This window comes from Sceloporus occidentalis, unplaced genomic scaffold (genome assembly GCF_023333645.1).
Source record: "Sceloporus occidentalis isolate IW3139 unplaced genomic scaffold, rSceOcc1.0.p SCAF_69, whole genome shotgun sequence".
Lineage (NCBI taxonomy): Eukaryota > Metazoa > Chordata > Lepidosauria > Squamata > Phrynosomatidae > Sceloporus > Sceloporus occidentalis.
Window position 1 is genome coordinate 1,387,587 of NW_028317049.1, and position 15,597 is coordinate 1,403,183.

At 44.1% G+C, this 15,597-nt stretch overlaps 1 protein-coding gene across 1 annotated transcript in view; it reads left to right on the forward strand.

Moving 5' to 3' along the window:
• The window catches only part of LOC149286380 (uncharacterized), a gene marked incomplete at its 5' end in the record, with an annotated part of 67,103 nt that overhangs the window by 18,411 nt on the left and 33,095 nt on the right, over positions 1-15,597 (forward strand). The window contains one exon of the mRNA XM_089494185.1: positions 10,688-10,698. Within this exon, the coding sequence (XP_089350311.1) occupies positions 10,688-10,698 (11 nt within the window). The remainder of the gene's footprint in view (positions 1-10,687; positions 10,699-15,597) is intronic.

A 15,597-nucleotide genomic window follows, 5' to 3' on the forward strand; every position in this document is an offset into this window, starting at 1 on the left:
ATGTAAAGGGACAGGGCTTTCTAGTTTTTTTCTCTTGACCCAAATTTGGGCTACTTTTGTTGTTTTGGTTGTGATAAGAAAACATAGCATTTTGTGAAATAAATCTGGTACTTAGGTATTTGAAAAACTAGACTTTCCATAGTCAGGCTGCTCGATCAGGAAAAGGGAGCCCCATTTGTCTCCCTTGCCTTAATTCGCATAGATTTGGCTGACACAGCAGGGTCAGGCATTGTAAAGTTGTTTGTTTGTTTGCTTGTTTGCTTGACTGCCTGGGATTCAGGAGTTTGAAGGCAACTTCCTCTTGGTCTATTCTAAATGTCTTTGTTTTTCTGTTAAGTAGTTATAAAGAGCCTCAGGTCAGCATAGTCTATCTGGGAAAAATATCTTAACTGCTGACTCTCAACCAAGGTATTTCCATACATAAATTGGTATTTGTGTTTGTTTAATTGTTTGAGATTTGGGAGTGTGAAGAAACTCCTTCCACTCTGTCCATTTTCAGAGCCATGGAATTCATAGGTGAGCCTCACTGACTAAGCAGTCTACCTTTTTTGTCCTCCACAATTTATGTAGGACAGCACATCCACTGTTTAATTTGAGGTGTGTTCATACCATTTTGGTCTCACAAGTGCCTCCTGTTGCTTCTGCTTTTCTCTTTACATGCTCAGAGACTATGCACTCTAAGCATGCTCAGGAATCCTTTTCTCCTAGGAATTGGGCAGGATAGATTTCCTCATAGTTACTCTGTTCTTTGTTCTTTGCTGTGAGTGTTGCCAATGATGCCACACAGCGCCTCCTAAGGTTTTACTTTGCTCTCTGCACATGATCAGAGACTAGGATCATGCTTCAAATTTACCCAGTTTTCGGAGAACTGAGTGATTTCTTCCACAAAGTGGTGGCATATTTTTATGTGTGTTGTTTTGTTTTCATTTTGTTCTGCAACTTTGAGACTGGAGAGTGGAAGTCATACTCTCTCAGCCCAAAAATTAGCTGTGCCTTCTCATTTTTGTTATTGTTTTGTTTTATTTTTGCTGTTAGCCCCACACATTCCAATGCAACACCTTTGTTTTGGATTCCACCCATTTTTGGCTAGCAGAGTTTTGGTCTTTTGATTGGTCTTTTAAGGCTGCTTCCCATACAGTATTTTGGTAACAGCAGGCCTAGTGGTCAAATCGCCTGGCTGCATGAATTTGGAGTTATTTTCTAGTCACATTACTTTCCAGTGGTACAGTTGTTGTTTTTGCTTTTTCTTTTGCCTTTTCCATTTTTGCCGGTCAGCAAGCCCAATGGTTAGATATTTTTGCCAAAGTTAAAACTTCCTCCACGGCTGCTCCAGTTTATTTTCATTTTTTTAAAATACACCCATGGCTGGACTACTCTGTTCAAATGGTGCAAGTATACCCAGGCATTGGGATCCAAAAATGAATAATTTGGCTATTTTGGATGTAGTTTTTGCTAAAAGTTGGACCAAATTTACACATCTTCACAGCAGCCTTGGTCAAGCTTGGAAATTGACCACAACCAAACAGTGCATTGCCTTACAAACCCCTTGGTTTTCCTTTATTAATGTTGTGTGTTTCTGTACTCTGCATGTGTATGCCAGTCCTATCCCTGGCCTCTATTTACTATCTGTCTGCCTATTTAAGTGCCGGACAGTGGCCTCACTGAACTTCTCTGCCACTGCTTTAAATGTTGACCTCTTCCGCATCCTTTACCTATCAGGATTGGCTCCAGCGGGGAGCCAGGGAAAAATTCCTATCTTTTTCAGTAATTCCCATGGCACATAGATATAATTTGGAGGTCCTATCCTTTTCTTACAAAACTCCTGTAGCAAAGCCAGCCTGGTCTCTGCGGGAGGCCAGGGGGGGAGAGAAGAAACTGTCCTCTTCATCCTCCAAGGCAGATAAAAAAAAATCTCTCTTTTACACTCCTATTTTGAAGCTGACCTGCTCTGTCGGGAGCAAGGGGGGGGAGTCTGTCTTCCTTCACCCCCACTGCATGTAAAATTCTATCCTGTCCTTGCTCTGTTCTCCTATATCCTCATGGGGAAGGTAAGCCCCAACATTCCTTTCCAAAAGCCGGACCAGACCCCACAGATGTCATTCCATCGATGCCATGATACAGGACTCTCCAAGCTGTTTCCCAGCCTTCCTGATGTTCCCCGCTCCAGGGTTGAGACTCTTTTGCCTGCATCCTTCCTGTGATGTCCTCCATCCCCTGCTGCCATGGACATCCTCCAAAGGCTACACAACCGGTGTCCTCGCACCTCTGCTCCTGTTCCAGATGGTCCTCCATGGCCCTACCTACATCCAGATGCCTTTCTTATTGCTGTCTGTCCCGATGACAAGCTCCACAGACCTATCGCTGTTAGCTTTCATCACTGTTTTCCAAAAGCTCATTGCCTGCATTCAAGTGTTCCACATGTGGAACTACTCACCACAGGACTTAAACTGCCATCTCATGGACATTAGCCCACTTCACCATGACAAATGCCCACATACAGGATCTATGGCTCATCCTTTCGCCATATGGACATTGGCTGCAAAGAAATTGTTTCTTACAGGACAGCTATACCTTATGCCCGCATTCTCATATCCATACTGAGCCATCTGGCTCCCGCTGGACAAAAACTAACATGGACTCTGTCATCCCATATACAAACCACCAACTGTTTGGACTCATGTCACATTCATTTGCTCTTTTCAGTCACTGGACTCATTTCCACTGGTTGTTGCTTTTTCATACTGCATATTGATTGCTCATTGCTTTTCTCTTGGCCTATTGAAGGCTTTTTCTGTTGCTTATGTTTCATGTGCCCCTTTTTCACCCCCACTTTTGACTTTGGTAATAATCTTTGGTATGTATGGTGTATGTATGGCTTCCCCTGTGCATCACCAGTGTGATACTTCCCTTAATAGGATGCCCTCTCCAATATTCTCACACCAAAATTTCTATGGCAAAGATTAATTCGGAAAATACTCATCCCCACCCACCTGTGAGTCCTCGTAATTTCCGAGGGGGGGGGAATGTTACCCATGCTGCTTCATATAAATTTTGGTATAAATGATAACCCTTAATGACCCCTAGATGAACTCTGTCCACCATTGCCAGCAAGGCACAAGGACATGTACCACACCCCTGAGGGGTACCCACATCATCATATCTAGAGAGTCGCATAAGAGGATTATCATATGACCAGGAAGAGCAAATGTTTGCCTTGCCTGAGGCTCTTACCCCCTCCTCAGGTCTGTTGTCCGAGCAGCTTAAGACCACTAAGACAATCAGACAGGGACATCCAGGTGAAAAGCAAGTAATTCAACACCTTTGTTCTCACCATCAAGCACCTTTGCCAGAAGCAAGATTTTGCCTATAAATATCGTCAGATTTGCCTGTTCACTGGGCCAGTCTGGATTTCAGGGGGAAGCTCTGTCCCCTTGAACCCTGACCTGGCTCCTGGCTCCTGGCCAGTCATTCCATGGCTGAGCCCCATGCCATCCTCATCATATTCCATTTGGATTCCTGGAGGGAGTCTACATTCTGGTACGTATCACCCCAGTGATGCCTAAAATCCTATTCCATGCTCACCTATGCTTTTCCTGAGCCTTATATGTGTGTGTGTATGCTAGTGAATCGTATGTGTTATTTCCCCTTATAAATAAATAAATTGGTTATTAATTCTAGAAGTCTGTCTCAGCTCCATTTATTGGTCAAATCCCCTGGTCTGCTCCGTATACATATCGGGAGACGATTCTGCAAGGGCCGTCGTAGCAGGCCCTCCTCTTGCAATATTTGAGCTAATAACAATAACAATAAAATTCCCCTAAAAGGACCCTTGGCTACAAATTGGTGGAGAATGCGGGCATAAGGTATAGCTGTCCTGTAAGAAACAATTTCTTTGCAGCCAATGTCCATATGGCGAAAGGATGAGCCATAGATCCTGTATGTGGGCATTTGTCATGGTGAAGTGGGCTAATGTCCATGAGATGGCAGTTTAAGTCCTGTGGTGAGTAGTTCCACATGTGGAACACTTGAATGCAGGCAATGAGCTTTTGGAAAACAGTGATGAAAGCTAACAGCGATAGGTCTGTGGAGCTTGTCATCGGGACAGACAGCAATAAGAAAGGCATCTGGATGTAGGTAGGGCCATGGAGGACCATCTGGAACAGGAGCAGAGGTGCGAGGACACCGGTTGTGTAGCCTTTGGAGGATGTCCATGGCAGCAGGGGATGGAGGACATCACAGGAAGGATGCAGGCAAAAGAGTCTCAACCCTGGAGCGGGGAACATCAGGAAGGCTGGGAAACAGCTTGGAGAGTCCTGTATCATGGCATCGATGGAATGACATCTGTGGGGTCTGGTCCGGCTTTTGGAAAGGAATGTTGGGGCTTACCTTCCCCATGAGGATATAGGAGAACAGAGCAAGGACAGGATAGAATTTTACATGCAGTGGGGGTGAAGGAAGACAGACTCCCCCCCCTTGCTCCCGACAGAGCAGGTCAGCTTCAAAATAGGAGTGTAAAAGAGAGATTTTTTTTTTATCTGCCTTGGAGGATGAAGAGGACAGTTTCTTCTCTCCCCCCCTGGCCTCCCGCAGAGACCAGGCTGGCTTTGCTACAGGAGTTTTGTAAGAAAAGGATAGGACCTCCAAATTATATCTATGTGCCATGGGAATTACTGAAAAAGATAGGAATTTTTCCCTGGCTCCCCGCTGGAGCCAATCCTGATAGGTAAAGGATGCGGAAGAGGTCAACATTTAAAGCAGTGGCAGAGAAGTTCAGTGAGGCCACTGTCCGGCACTTAAATAGGCAGACAGATAGTAAATAGAGGCCAGGGATAGGACTGGCATACACATGCAGAGTACAGAAACACACAACATTAATAAAGGAAAACCAAGGGGTTTGTAAGGCAATGCACTGTTTGGTTGTGGTCAATTTCCAAGCTTGACCAAGGCTGCTGTGAAGATGTGTAAATTTGGTCCAACTTTTAGCAAAAACTACATCCAAAATAGCCAAATTATTCATTTTTGGATCCCAATGCCTGGGTATACTTGCACCATTTGAACAGAGTAGTCCAGCCATGGGTGTATTTTAAAAAAATGAAAATAAACTGGAGCAGCCGTGGAGGAAGTTTTAACTTTGGCAAAAATATCTAACCATTGGGCTTGCTGACCGGCAAAAATGGAAAAGGCAAAAGAAAAAGCAAAAACAACAACTGTACCACTGGAAAGTAATGTGACTAGAAAATAACTCCAAATTCATGCAGCCAGGCGATTTGACCACTAGGCCTGCTGTTACCAAAATACTGTATGGGAAGCAGCCTTAAAAGACCAATCAAAAGACCAAAACTCTGCTAGCCAAAAATGGGTGGAATCCAAAACAAAGGTGTTGCATTGGAATGTGTGGGGCTAACAGCAAAAATAAAACAAAACAATAACAAAAATGAGAAGGCACAGCTAATTTTTGGGCTGAGAGAGTATGACTTCCACTCTCCAGTCTCAAAGTTGCAGAACAAAATGAAAACAAAACAACACACATAAAAATATGCCACCACTTTGTGGAAGAAATCACTCAGTTCTCCGAAAACTGGGTAAATTTGAAGCATGATCCTAGTCTCTGATCATGTGCAGAGAGCAAAGTAAAACCTTAGGAGGCGCTGTGTGGCATCATTGGCAACACTCACAGCAAAGAACAAAGAACAGAGTAACTATGAGGAAATCTATCCTGCCCAATTCCTAGGAGAAAAGGATTCCTGAGCATGCTTAGAGTGCATAGTCTCTGAGCATGTAAAGAGAAAAGCAGAAGCAACAGGAGGCACTTGTGAGACCAAAATGGTATGAACACACCTCAAATTAAACAGTGGATGTGCTGTCCTACATAAATTGTGGAGGACAAAAAAGGTAGACTGCTTAGTCAGTGAGGCTCACCTATGAATTCCATGGCTCTGAAAATGGACAGAGTGGAAGGAGTTTCTTCACACTCCCAAATCTCAAACAATTAAACAAACACAAATACCAATTTATGTATGGAAATACCTTGGTTGAGAGTCAGCAGTTAAGATATTTTTCCCAGATAGACTATGCTGACCTGAGGCTCTTTATAACTACTTAACAGAAAAACAAAGACATTTAGAATAGACCAAGAGGAAGTTGCCTTCAAACTCCTGAATCCCAGGCAGTCAAGCAAACAAGCAAACAAACAAACAACTTTACAATGCCTGACCCTGCTGTGTCAGCCAAATCTATGCGAATTAAGGCAAGGGAGACAAATGGGGCTCCCTTTTCCTGATCGAGCAGCCTGACTATGGAAAGTCTAGTTTTTCAAATACCTAAGTACCAGATTTATTTCACAAAATGCTATGTTTTCTTATCACAACCAAAACAACAAAAGTAGCCCAAATTTGGGTCAAGAGAAAAAAACTAGAAAGCCCTGTCCCTTTACATAATTACAGAAGAGATCTATAGTCTACCCAAGTAACATCCAAATTACAGTCTGAAAGCCTGTTGTACTCACTAGAAGAGGGGGAGCTGAAGAAAGGCACACCAAATCAGCTAAAAACACCTGGGGGGAAAGACCAAAACTTTGGTTTGGGGCTGAGACAGTGTAACTCTGTTGAGTCCTACTCTCGGGAAGGAGGATGTAGGACAAGACTCATGGAAGATGACCAGATCAGACTTACAAGAGCAAAAGAAAACTTTTGGCTGAGCAGAAGGTCTACAAAAACTTTACACACAGTACTGATTACTGAAGACAAGACAAAGGAATAGCTCTCTTGAACAATGCAAGAATAACAAAAGAGAAGATGGGGTTGTTGGGCGGCAGGAGGCCTCTTAGCATGTAAAGAGAGCAGAAAAAACTGAAACAGGAAACTACAGCTTAAAACTTATGAAGCCCTGAGCACATGGCAGCAGAGACACACTCTGGGTCCCAACCATGTGTTCCTAAGAACTGGAGGGGCACAATAACATAGACTACTTGCCTTTATCCAAAAGACAAAATCCTAATAGCATAAACCTACACTAAAGAAGAGACTGATTGTGTGTTCTTGCCAAAAGTAGAGTCAGAACACCAATACTAACACAACAAGAATATCTCACAACCTTAAAACACACAGAATGACAATCCTAACTATACCAAGCTATACCAAGAAACTCAAAAAGAGACCTATAAAGAACAAACACAAGGGGGAATGGGCTTAAAGCCACACCCGCAATGGATTTTTTTAAAAATCCAAACTAGTTCCATGGAACAGGGGGTCGTTGTAAACAACCTGAGCCTACAACTCTGAGCTTTCTGTCCTGCATTGCATCTGAGCACATGCAGAGTGTAAGCAAACAGAAAACAATGAGGCATTTCTCAATCACTAATTTGCAGAGCAGGAAAAGAAGAGGGGGAGGGAAGTCTTTTCCCTCCAAGCCTTCTCATACATGGTGTTGCAAATTTTACACAGATAAGCCACCTTTCCTGGTTGACAAGCCCTCCACTCACACCAGAGTGGTATAAGTCACAAAAGGGGAAACAAAGGCAATTGGCCATTAACTGAATTTGAGTTCTAAGCTAACCAGGATGATGGGCTTTGCAACTTCCTTTGCCCATGATTCGGTTTTCTTGGCTTCTAGCAGCCAAATTTTCCATGAGGCTGTGGCATTAGGCAAACTATAGACTTTATAGAAGAGAAAAAGAAAACTCCCTGTTTTCTAAAATCTCAACATTTACCAAAGTTCTCTGCACATGCCTGGAGTTCCTGCAGAGTGCTATGTTCCTCAAAGGGCAGTCTCTAAGATTCCCTTTCGAAAGCCATTTTCTGGGGCCTTTCTTCCTTGCCATGTGGTTGAGGATGGGGGAACTGAGGCTGAGACAGTGTGGCTCACCTCTTGGTCAAGGAACTGGGCTGAAACAGTGTCACCCATTCCTGCTGTTTCTTCCACGGAGCTGGGCTTGTGCCTCCTTGGGGGAACACATCTCCCAGTGCCATTCCAATATGGACCGCGGGGATGGGATGAATGACCTCTAGGGTTTCCTTTCTCTGGCATGCCTGTCTGGAAAGGTTTCCAAGTCTTGGGATTTTGGGAGGGAGTCCATGTCCTACTTTCTGGGGTTTTGACTCTTCTGGCCCCTGGGTGCCCATGTGGGGCCTGCCTGTGACCTTTCTGCTTGTGGACTGTAGTCCGAACTGCAGCAGAAGTGTTTCTAGAAGGAAGAGGGACATTTTCCTTTTTACGTGGGCAATGAGGGGTTGTCTGCCGGAGGTTTGCAGGACAACTGCTGGTGTCAGTCCCTTGGGAATGAGGGGAATGGGGTCCTTGGGGGGTTTCTGGGGGCTGTACGCTGGGAAGATTTGCACCATCTGATGTTGCCATCTCCCTTTGAGGAGTGGGAGCAGGCTGAGTGGGGTTTCTAGGTGGACCTGAAAAGCATTCTCTTGGGGCACTCACCCTACTTTTCTTTTTGTTCTCCCTTTTTTGAGCTAGGGCCTTTTCTTGCCTTTTTGCTGCCTTCACACGGAACATCTCGGTGAGACACCTCAACTCCAGGAGATAGGTATCTCGGTTTGCATACAGTTCTTTAACTTGGTGGTCAATATATTCCTTGCTCTTGGGATGGAGTCCCCTATATGAGGCATAAATAAACCTATCTGTCTTGTCCCCTTCCTCAAAACTGAAGGCTATTTTTGTAAGTAGCTTCACTCTGGCAAAGTATGTCTCAGGGTCCTCATTTGTTTTTTGTTTCTGTTCATAGTATAAATCTTCAGACGCTTTTCCTGGCCACAATAGCATCACGATTGCTCCCATCCAAGAGTACATATCTCTGGACAAAAGGTCCCTAAACATTACTGCTGCTTCTAGCATATCTCTGTGTGCAGGAGACATGCATAATCTGGCTAGCTGTGTTAAATGGAAGCCTGTGGCAGATGGGAGGCTGTTTGCTGCCCGAAGCATCCATGTGAGGCCAGTCTGGATTTCAGGGGGAAGCTCTGTCCCCTTGAACCCTGACCTGGCTCCTGGCTCCTGGCCAGTCATTCCATGGCTGAGCCCCATGCCATCCTCATCATATTCCATTTGGATTCCTGGAGGGAGTCTACATTCTGGTACGTATCACCCCAGTGATGCCTAAAATCCTATTCCATGCTCACCTATGCTTTTCCTGAGCCTTATATGTGTGTGTGTATGCTAGTGAATCGTATGTGTTATTTCCCCTTATAAATAAATAAATTGGTTATTAATTCTAGAAGTCTGTCTCAGCTCCATTTATTGGTCAAATCCCCTGGTCTGCTCCGTATACATATCGGGAGACGATTCTGCAAGGGCCGTCGTAGCAGGCCCTCCTCTTGCAATATTTGAGCTAATAACAATAACAATAAAATTCCCCTAAAAGGACCCTTGGCTACAGATGGAAACTAAATACTTAATTAAGATCCTCTGCCTCTGAACAACAGGGCACTAATTTAAGAATATGAAAGAAATAAGAAGAAAGCTGGCAATTTTCTCAAGAGGTTGAGAACTTTTGACAGGTATAATACTGTGCCAAAAAACAAACAAACAAACAACAAAAGGATTATTCAGATTGCCCTAACATTTAGGTTTACTGTCCTTTAAAATGCTCCAGTGAATTAAGTGGGACTGACTCCTAGGTACATGGATATAAACAGACTGATCTCTTTTCCCCACCTAGTCTTCCTGGAACTCAGTGTGCATATTCCAAAGGTTCTCTGTTGAAAAACCACAAAAATATTAATTTTTCTTCTTCTTGTTGCCTGGCCACACCCTTTTGACCATAATCTGATGTTGCTTGGCCATATGTGTCCCAGTTTTTACTTGTGAAATATTGGAAGGTATGCATGTCTTGTGTAGTTTGGCCTTTCATCTGATGAATGTTTTTCTCTTCTGCAGACAAAGCTAAATATGGCAAAACAGAAGCACTTGAAACGGAGGTGGATGATTTATGAGGTAGATATATGACTGTGCTAGTGGAGCATGCTAGCAGAGTACAAAACCCACAGGTGCAGTCTAATGTAAGCAAGTCCCCAAGACAGAATATCTGCCAGCTATAAGAGTGGAAAGAAAAAGGTATCTAAGGAAATAAAAATGTAGAACTCCATTTGTTGTTGTTGTTGTTGCTGTTGTTTTAAAATGATAAACAGGAAACAATTGTAGTGTTTCTATTGCTGTAAACCAAGCAATCTAGCATGATAGTACAAAAAAGAACAAAAGGGAATACCATAGGACTGTCAGAAGAATTTAGCATTTGAACAGGATACCCAGAAAGAAATACAGAGATAGAAATAAGTGTTAACAATCTAGAAAGGGGTTAATATTCACAAGAATTTTTCCCTGGAAATTATAGCTAACCACAATGAAATAAGAAGAGTTTGCTGAAGAAAACAGCAGAGCAGCATGCACTGTCTTATCTTTGAAATCAGAATAACCTAAAATTATGAGTGAAGCTGATTGCAATAGAAAGCTGTTATTTTAGAATTGGACTTGAGTGCATCATTTTCCTCACAAGTATAGCAAATTCTGAGGTCAACACTGAAGGATAAGCAAGAGAAAGAAGTAGATAAATGGCTAAACAGAGCCACAGGTTAAGTAGTCGCTGTGACTGGAAAGCTAGAGGTATGATTTATCTTAGGAACTCATTGGCAAGCTCATTGCATCTTTGAAGGGCTATAGGAAATGAGAAGTTAAAACAGCCTAGCTGCTCTGAATGTAAACATTAGGAAGATAAACAGCCAAGGATTTAGCTGCCAGTCTAGACCCAGTGTGCTATAGTGGTTTGAGCTTTGGACTATGCAATGGACATCAGGGTCCAAACCTCCACTCAGCAGTGGAAGCCCAGTAAGGGACCTTAGGCAAGTCACATACTCTCAGCCTCAGAAGGATGCAAAAACACTTCTGAACAAATCTGAAAGCCCTTTGATTAGAATCACTATAGCGACAAAAACAACATCTTAGGTCTAAGAGACTTAAACATAGTAAGGCTGGCCTCTTAAAAGCACATAGTTAAAGCTATTTAATATACATTTAAAACATAATAAGGAGAAAAAGCCAAAGCACAACACTTTAAGACATTCTTTGTCCTCATGAGCTAATATCCCAAAGGCGTACCTGAATAAAACTATGGCCTGTTACAGATGGGCTCTTGAGGCGCCCCCATCATGTGCTAGGGGTTGGCCAGGGAACTAGCGTCCACACCGGCTTCACCCCTAGCACGTGACGGGGGTGTAATAATGGCAGTGCCCTATACACACAGGCGCTGCCATTATTACGTTCGGGATGCATAGCGTCCGCACGTCATGCGGCACTTATGATGTCGCGAGTGCGCCATTGGCGCCTCGCGGCATCATAACCGTGCTGCAGGAAGAAGCGCCATTTTGGGGCTTCTTTTTTGCTCCACGCGGGAGCTGCACGGTTTGGCTGCTGCGGCGGCTCCCTCGCGGAGCAACCAGCAGCACCGGCAGACCGCCGCTTTTAGGCGGTCTGTAACATGCCTATATTTGTTTGCTAGTGGAAAGAGAGGGGGCCAGCTGAACCTCCCATGGATTTATATCATGCCTTTCAATTTAATCTGAACTTGGCACTTTATAAGCATCCATGACAAATTAATAATAAAGTACAAATGCCAGTAAAGAAATTAAGGATAATATTTCAAAAATAATTTGGAATAACTTTGGGGCAAAACCACTCTCTTGTAAAGAGACAGTTTGCTATTCTTCCCTTATTTGTCTCTGAAAATTGCTTAAATGTACACCTTTTCTGGAACCCATGTTAAAGACAGAATTATTAAATGTACACACACACACAAGCCTTGGTGATAAACTAGCCACATGGTTTCTAGGATGATATACAGTGCACCCTCCCCTTATGCAGGGATCCATTCTGGATTCCCTCCACGAAAGGGGAAATCAGAGTATGCTGAAGCCCTATAGGAAGTAATGGGGCTTCCCAAAAAAATTTGAAGATGTCAGCCACAGATGCTGGCGAAACATCAGGAAGAAAATCTTCTAGAACATGGCCACTAGAACATGAAAAACCCACAAAAAACAATATATCTTTAGTAACAAAATAAATTATACAACTGCTGTTGCTAATGGTGTTCTCTGTGAAATTACTGAAGAACCATTCCTTTCCCAGGATAAATTCAGGGAAATGGTCTTCCCTTCCTGCACTTCTCTGCTCACAGATTTCATGACGAATTTCAGAGTTCAAGTGCACACAGTTCTAGTGGATTTTTGAAAAGATGTAATTACAATTCTGCCAGTCTGCAGTTACAGAAAAGGAGCAAGATCCATTTGGCTGCAGTTAATATCCATGTGGTAGGTCTTCAGTCCTTTTACATTGCAGGCTAGAATTGCTTCAAGACTAAATATTCAATATAGGAAGGGGTTAAGAACAGATTCTGGCTGTATGGAGCAGCAACAGGGTTGATGCATTAAAATCCTATCCAAATCAGTATTGCTCTTTTATGCAAGGGCTGAGCATTCTGTAGTGTGCTGACAGCAAGAAAAGCCTGGCAAGTTTTTTTTAAAATACTCTTACTAAAGTAACACTAGTAATTTTTCTTAAATTTGACAGTAACCATATGCTAATATCTAAACAGAAAATACATGCTTGGTTCATTCACATTGACACTGAAGAAGAATCTGACCTTTTGCAAATAGACAAAATTTTCTCTATCAGCTATCAATTTTAATTATCCACTGAGCAAGAACAGATCAGTTTCAGTTTTTAAAATAATGGCTTTAAGAATAACATTGTACAAAGAAAGAGGGGGGAGGGCTGTAAGGTGGGTCTGCTACATTTGCTGAGAATAAAGGTGCAGGACTCCCATGATAGTGGAAAAAAGCATAAATTAACCCCCTCCCCCTTTTTTTAAACCAGAGGGAACACATCTGTAGGAATCCCTAGGTCCTCCAGATCAACTTTATGGTCAACATCCACTGGAAGTTAACCACAGAATTGTGCTGGAGGACCTAAAATGCCCAGAAAAGTGTGATCTCTAAGAATCTCTAGGCCCTTCAGGTTGATTTCTGGTGCACATTGACCATAGAGTGGCACTGGATAACCTAGAGGTTTCTAGAGATAACATATTAATCAAATTTATGCATAATCAAGTCCACAAAAGTCAAAGCTGCAAATGTGTGTGTGGGGGGGGAGGGAGCACTGTATATGTCAGGTTGACAATGCTATGACTATTATCAGATTATGAGGCAAATTTAGCTTCATCGATGAAATATGAAACCTGGGAGATTATCGCACTGGGTTCTGAGAACGTTCCTATCATCACGTGATGAGAACGTTCCTGGAACAGATATTACTGCATTAGTAAACTAGAACGTGATCAGAACGTGATCAGAACTGCATTTTACCGCACAGCGAAACCGTTCTCAGAACGGTTTGCTGTATTACGTTTTGTGGGCTGTGTTCTGATGACGTCGCCACTCAGAGGTTGGACGGCTCGGGAGAGGCGCTGCTCCCAGGAAAGAGGAAAAAGGGAGGCTTGGCTTACTGAAATCCCTCACCTCCCTTCCCCATAGGAATCAATCCAAAAACGGAGGTTAAAAAAGAGCAGAGAGCCCTTATGGGTCTTCATCTGAGGAGGCAGAGCTTGCTTGGCTATGGGGATGTCCTGCCATCTCTCCCTCTCCCCTCTTTCCACATAGAAATCAATCCAAAAACAGAGGTTAAAAAAGAGCAGAGAGCCCTTATGGGTCTTCATCTGAGGAGGCAGAGCTTGCTTGGCTATGGGGATGTCCTGCCATCTCTCCCTCTCCCCTTTTCCCCATAGAAATCAATCCAAAAACGGAGCTTAAAGAGCAGTGAGCCCTATGGGTCTTCATCTGAGGAGGCAGAGCTTGCTTGGCTATGGGGATGTCCTGCCATCTCTCCCTCTCCCCTCTTTCCCCATAGAAATCAATCCAAAAACGGAGGTTAAAAAAGAGCAGAGAGCCCTTATGGGTCTTCATCTGAGGAGGCAGAGCTTGCTTGGCTATGAGGATGTCCTGCCATCTCTCCCTCTCCCCTCTTTCCCCATAGAAATCAATCCAAAAACGGAGGTTAAAAAAGAGCAGAGAGCCCTTATGGGTCTTCATCTGAGGAGGCAGAGCTTGCTTGGCTATGAGGATGTCCTGCCATCTCTCCCTCTCCCCTCTTTCCCCATAGAAATCAATCCAAAAACGGAGGTTAAAAAAGAGCAGAGAGCCCTTATGGGTCTTCATCTGAGGAGGCAGAGCTTGCTTGGCTATGGGGATGTCCTGCCATCTCTCCCTCTCCCCTCTTTCCACATAGAAATCAATCCAAAAACGGAGGTTAAAAAGAGCAGAGAGCCCTTATGGGTCTTCATCTGAGGAGGCAGAGCTTGCTTGGCTATGGGGATGTCCTGCCATCTCTCCCTCTCCCCTCTTTCCCCATAGAAATCAATCCAAAAACGGAGGTTAAAAAGAGCAGAGAGCCCTTATGGGTCTTCATCTGAGGAGGCAGAGCTTGCTTGGCTATGGGGATGTCCTGCCATCTCTCCCTCTCCCCTCTTTCCTCATAGAAATCAATCCAAAAACGGAGGTTAAAAAAGAGCAGAGAGCCCTATGGGTCTTCATCTGAGGAGGCAGAGGTTGCTTGGCTATGGGGATGTCCTGCCATCTCTCCCTCTCCCCTCTTTCCCCATAGAAATCAATCCAAAAATGGAGCTTAAAGAGCAGAGAGCCCTATGGGTCTTCATCTGAGGAGGCAGAGGTTGCTTGGCTATGGGGATGTCCTGCCATCTCTCCCTCTCCCCTCTTTCCCCATAGAAATCAATCCAAAAACGGAGCTTAAAGAGCAGAGAGCCCTATGGGTCTTCATCTGAGGAGGCAGAGGTTGCTTGGCTATGGGGATGTCCTGCCATCTCTCCCTTTCTCCTCTTTCCCCATAGAAATCAAACCAAAAACGGAGCTTAAAAAGCAGAGAGCCCTATGGGTCTTCATCTGAGGAGGCAGAGGTTGCTTGGCTATGGGGATGCCCTGCCATCTCTCCCTCTCCCCTCTTTCCCCATAGAAATCAATCCAAAAACGGAGCTTAAAGAGCAGTGAGCCCTATGGGTCTTCATCTGAGGAGGCAGAGCTTGCTTGGCTATGGGGATGTCCTGCCATCTCTCCCTCTCCCCTCTTTCCCCATAGAAATCAATCCAAAAACGGAGCTTAAAGAGCAGTGAGCCCTATGGGTCTTCATCTGAGGAGGCAGAGCTTGCTTGGCTATGGGGATGTCCTGCCATCTCTCCCTCTCCCCTCTTTCCCCATAGAAATCAATCCAAAAACGGAGGTTAAAATCTCTCCCAGATGGAGACCCAAAGGGCTCGCCTCTGCTCCTTTTAAACTCAGTTTTTGGATTGATTTCTATGGGGAAGGGAGGTGGGGGATTTCAGTAAGCCTAGGGACTCTGGCCGGGAGAGTGCTTCTCAGCCTCACTGAGAAGTCTTCCCTCCGAAGATTCCCTTGGGAGGGAAGGAAGGCAAGCCCCCCTCCCCAGCTTGTCTTCCCTCCGAAGGGAGTCCGAGGATTCTCTTGGGAGGGAAGGAAGGCAAGCCCCTATAAAACGCTGGGGCTTCATATGCTGGCATATGTTTGAAGAAAATAG